General features: G+C 37.8%; 1 protein-coding gene across 7 annotated transcripts in view; it reads right to left on the reverse strand.

Annotated features, from left to right (window-relative positions):
• The window catches only part of Vps35 (Vacuolar protein sorting 35), a 27,211-nt gene that overhangs the window by 11,759 nt on the left and 12,952 nt on the right, over positions 1-2,500 (reverse strand). For all 7 annotated transcript variants that reach the window (XM_086531457.1, XM_043035131.2, XM_086531452.1 and 4 more), the window contains exons 7-9: positions 794-877; positions 342-548; positions 38-186 (exon numbers count right to left, since the gene is read on the reverse strand). In XM_086531457.1, the coding sequence (XP_086387583.1) occupies positions 38-186; positions 342-548; positions 794-877 (440 nt within the window). The remainder of the gene's footprint in view (positions 1-37; positions 187-341; positions 549-793; positions 878-2,500) is intronic.

Below are 2,500 nucleotides of genomic sequence, written 5' to 3' on the forward strand. Positions count from 1 at the left end.
TATGTTCCAGACAACCATATATTCATGTTACACTCACTTGTCAATGTTCAACTTCTGGAAAACTTCAAGAGTATTCTGCATGACTTTATCAACATAGTCGATCTCTTCAGGGTAGCATTTCTGTGCCAAGTTAACCAAAGACACCTGGAGACTAACTGTATCTTCCATTGGCATGTCAGGTCGAGACTGTTGAAGAAAGAAAAAAAGAAAGAAAGAAAGACAAAAAAAACTAGCGTCAAAATTTGGCTGCTTCAAATATCTTTTAATGGCAAAATAATTGTTTTCTTAAATATTTTAGGACTTTGTTGTCATAAAAGACTCAATTCATTGAGCAGACTCACCTTAATAACCTGTGAGACCTGTTCGGAGAAGATTTCAAACAACTTGATCTCGTCTGGAATGCCTGTGCCATCCTCCCGGTGAGCAAAGTTAGCAAGTCGGTCAATAAGAGAAATGATAATGTTCTTGACATTCACTTCAGAGTGGAGTTCAGCACAAGCCTTTAGAAAAGCACTTAGTGTCTGCAAATGGAACTCATCTGGGAACACCTGATTCAGGGGATAAAAATAGGAGTGTTTTTACATCTATATCATCTGTTTGCTACATTATTTTCTTTCATTCATTATTAATCTCTCAATACACACTTCTCAAACATAAATCTGTATTCAACTACTTGTTCATGCCTGAACTTTTCCTAAGATAATTGTAACTTTTATTATATAATAAAAAATGTAATTTACATATCTTTTAAGCTTTCTACCAATTACATATTATGTATTAATTTTTTCCTTACCTGAATAATGCATTCCATTAGATATTCCTGAGAAAGAGGGTCTCTACAACTTACAGCTTGCTCCAAAATTCCAGGCAAAACACTCTGAAGAAAGAAATAATTATACTCTGGTCAACTGAGGTCTTGCCCATTGGCATCAGGTGACGTGATATCATATCATGCAAATATTTTGCTCCCACCTGATGACATCCTATCACATCATGATCACTCCCTCAAAAGATACGTTTTATAATGCTATGTATGATTCATGCATAACTCATACAAATACACGTACAATGTACACATAGTTGCATTTGTATAGACAAATTTCAATTCATTTAGGAAAATAATGTAAATAAATATAAAACCTCCGATTATCACCCCATTGAAACGACTGGGTGAAAAGATTTCATAGAGGCACAGCACAGCATTGCACTTAGTCTAGCGCTTATGCACTGAATGCACCAGCAGGAGTGGCATTATGCAAATATAAACCCCCAGTGTTAAAGGGTTAATAATGTAATAAGAAATATTAATTAAGTTGACTTCATACAACCATAGCAGTAGCATAATGCATAAACGAGAAAAAAATGGAGATAAAAAATGAGAGATCTACTTAACCCATTATACATGTCAGCACCAATTAGGCCTAAAAGACAGGTGTGAGTGTGACATTTTGATCTGCCCAAAATTGAAGCGTACAAACAGTCATGAAATATTATGGCTGTGACGGCGTTAGCTCCAGACCTACAGTGTTCCAAAGTCAGCTCAAACCAGCATTTTATGATGCATATTTATGGAAAAATATTGTTTAGGCTAGTCTAGGATGGGGAAAACACTTTCCCTGTCCTTTTAATTTTTAGCCAATGCCGCTAGTGTCACAGACCACCCATCCTGATGACCAGTTAGGTCGTTAGGTGCCCTGTCCACAATGGGTTAACCAATCCTTCAAGTAACAATGGCCCCTCTTCATCAACTCCATCAGCACCATCATAACATAAGATCAACTTCATGTTATAGGATAAAATTTCATGTTATAATTTGCAGTGCAGACACAGAGTTGTTTGACCTCTGCTCTGTGTTCTTTGCTACCTCTTTTGCTAACTCAAAAGATTCTTCTCTTTTATGCCAGCTGTTATGAGATATATACAATCCACTAAGCTTTTTTTTCAACTACAATAATTTCATTCCAAGGGTATGTTTTATTTCTTATTTGTGTTTTTTTGTGCTCAGTTCTGCTTCTCTTTCAATTTGTCTGCCCTCCCTCCTTCCTCCTTTATCTATTGGCTCACAAAGGGACAAGAGAGGGGCTGTAGTTGAGTGTATATGAGTGAGTGTGTATCTCTTTCTTAGGTATTTTGTGTTTTGCTAGCTCCTTCTCTCACTGTACTCTTTCCAATTCAGTAACTGAGGCAACAGCCATGTTTTGGGCTCCTGCTGGACGACAACAGTGGTGACAAAGCAGACATCTACCATCCTTGCCAGGCAAAACTGTCTGTGCCATACAACTACATATGATAATTAGGCTCCTAATTTGTCCATGCCGGTGTAATCCTCTTCAAGCCAGCTAATTGTGGCAAGCCCCAACTTTCGGTAGCAGGGGCCACATCTAATCTACACCACTCCAGTCTTCTAAAGGCCAGTTAGACATGGCAAGCCCTTACTAGACAAACAGGCCCCAACCGTTTAATGACTTTGCAGCCATCTACAAGCCAGTTAATCATGAAT

The sequence above is a fragment of the Penaeus japonicus genome, unplaced genomic scaffold (genome assembly GCF_977035675.1).
Source record: "Penaeus japonicus unplaced genomic scaffold, GWHDUDI00000001_assembly GWHDUDI00000035, whole genome shotgun sequence".
NCBI lineage: Eukaryota > Metazoa > Arthropoda > Malacostraca > Decapoda > Penaeidae > Penaeus > Penaeus japonicus.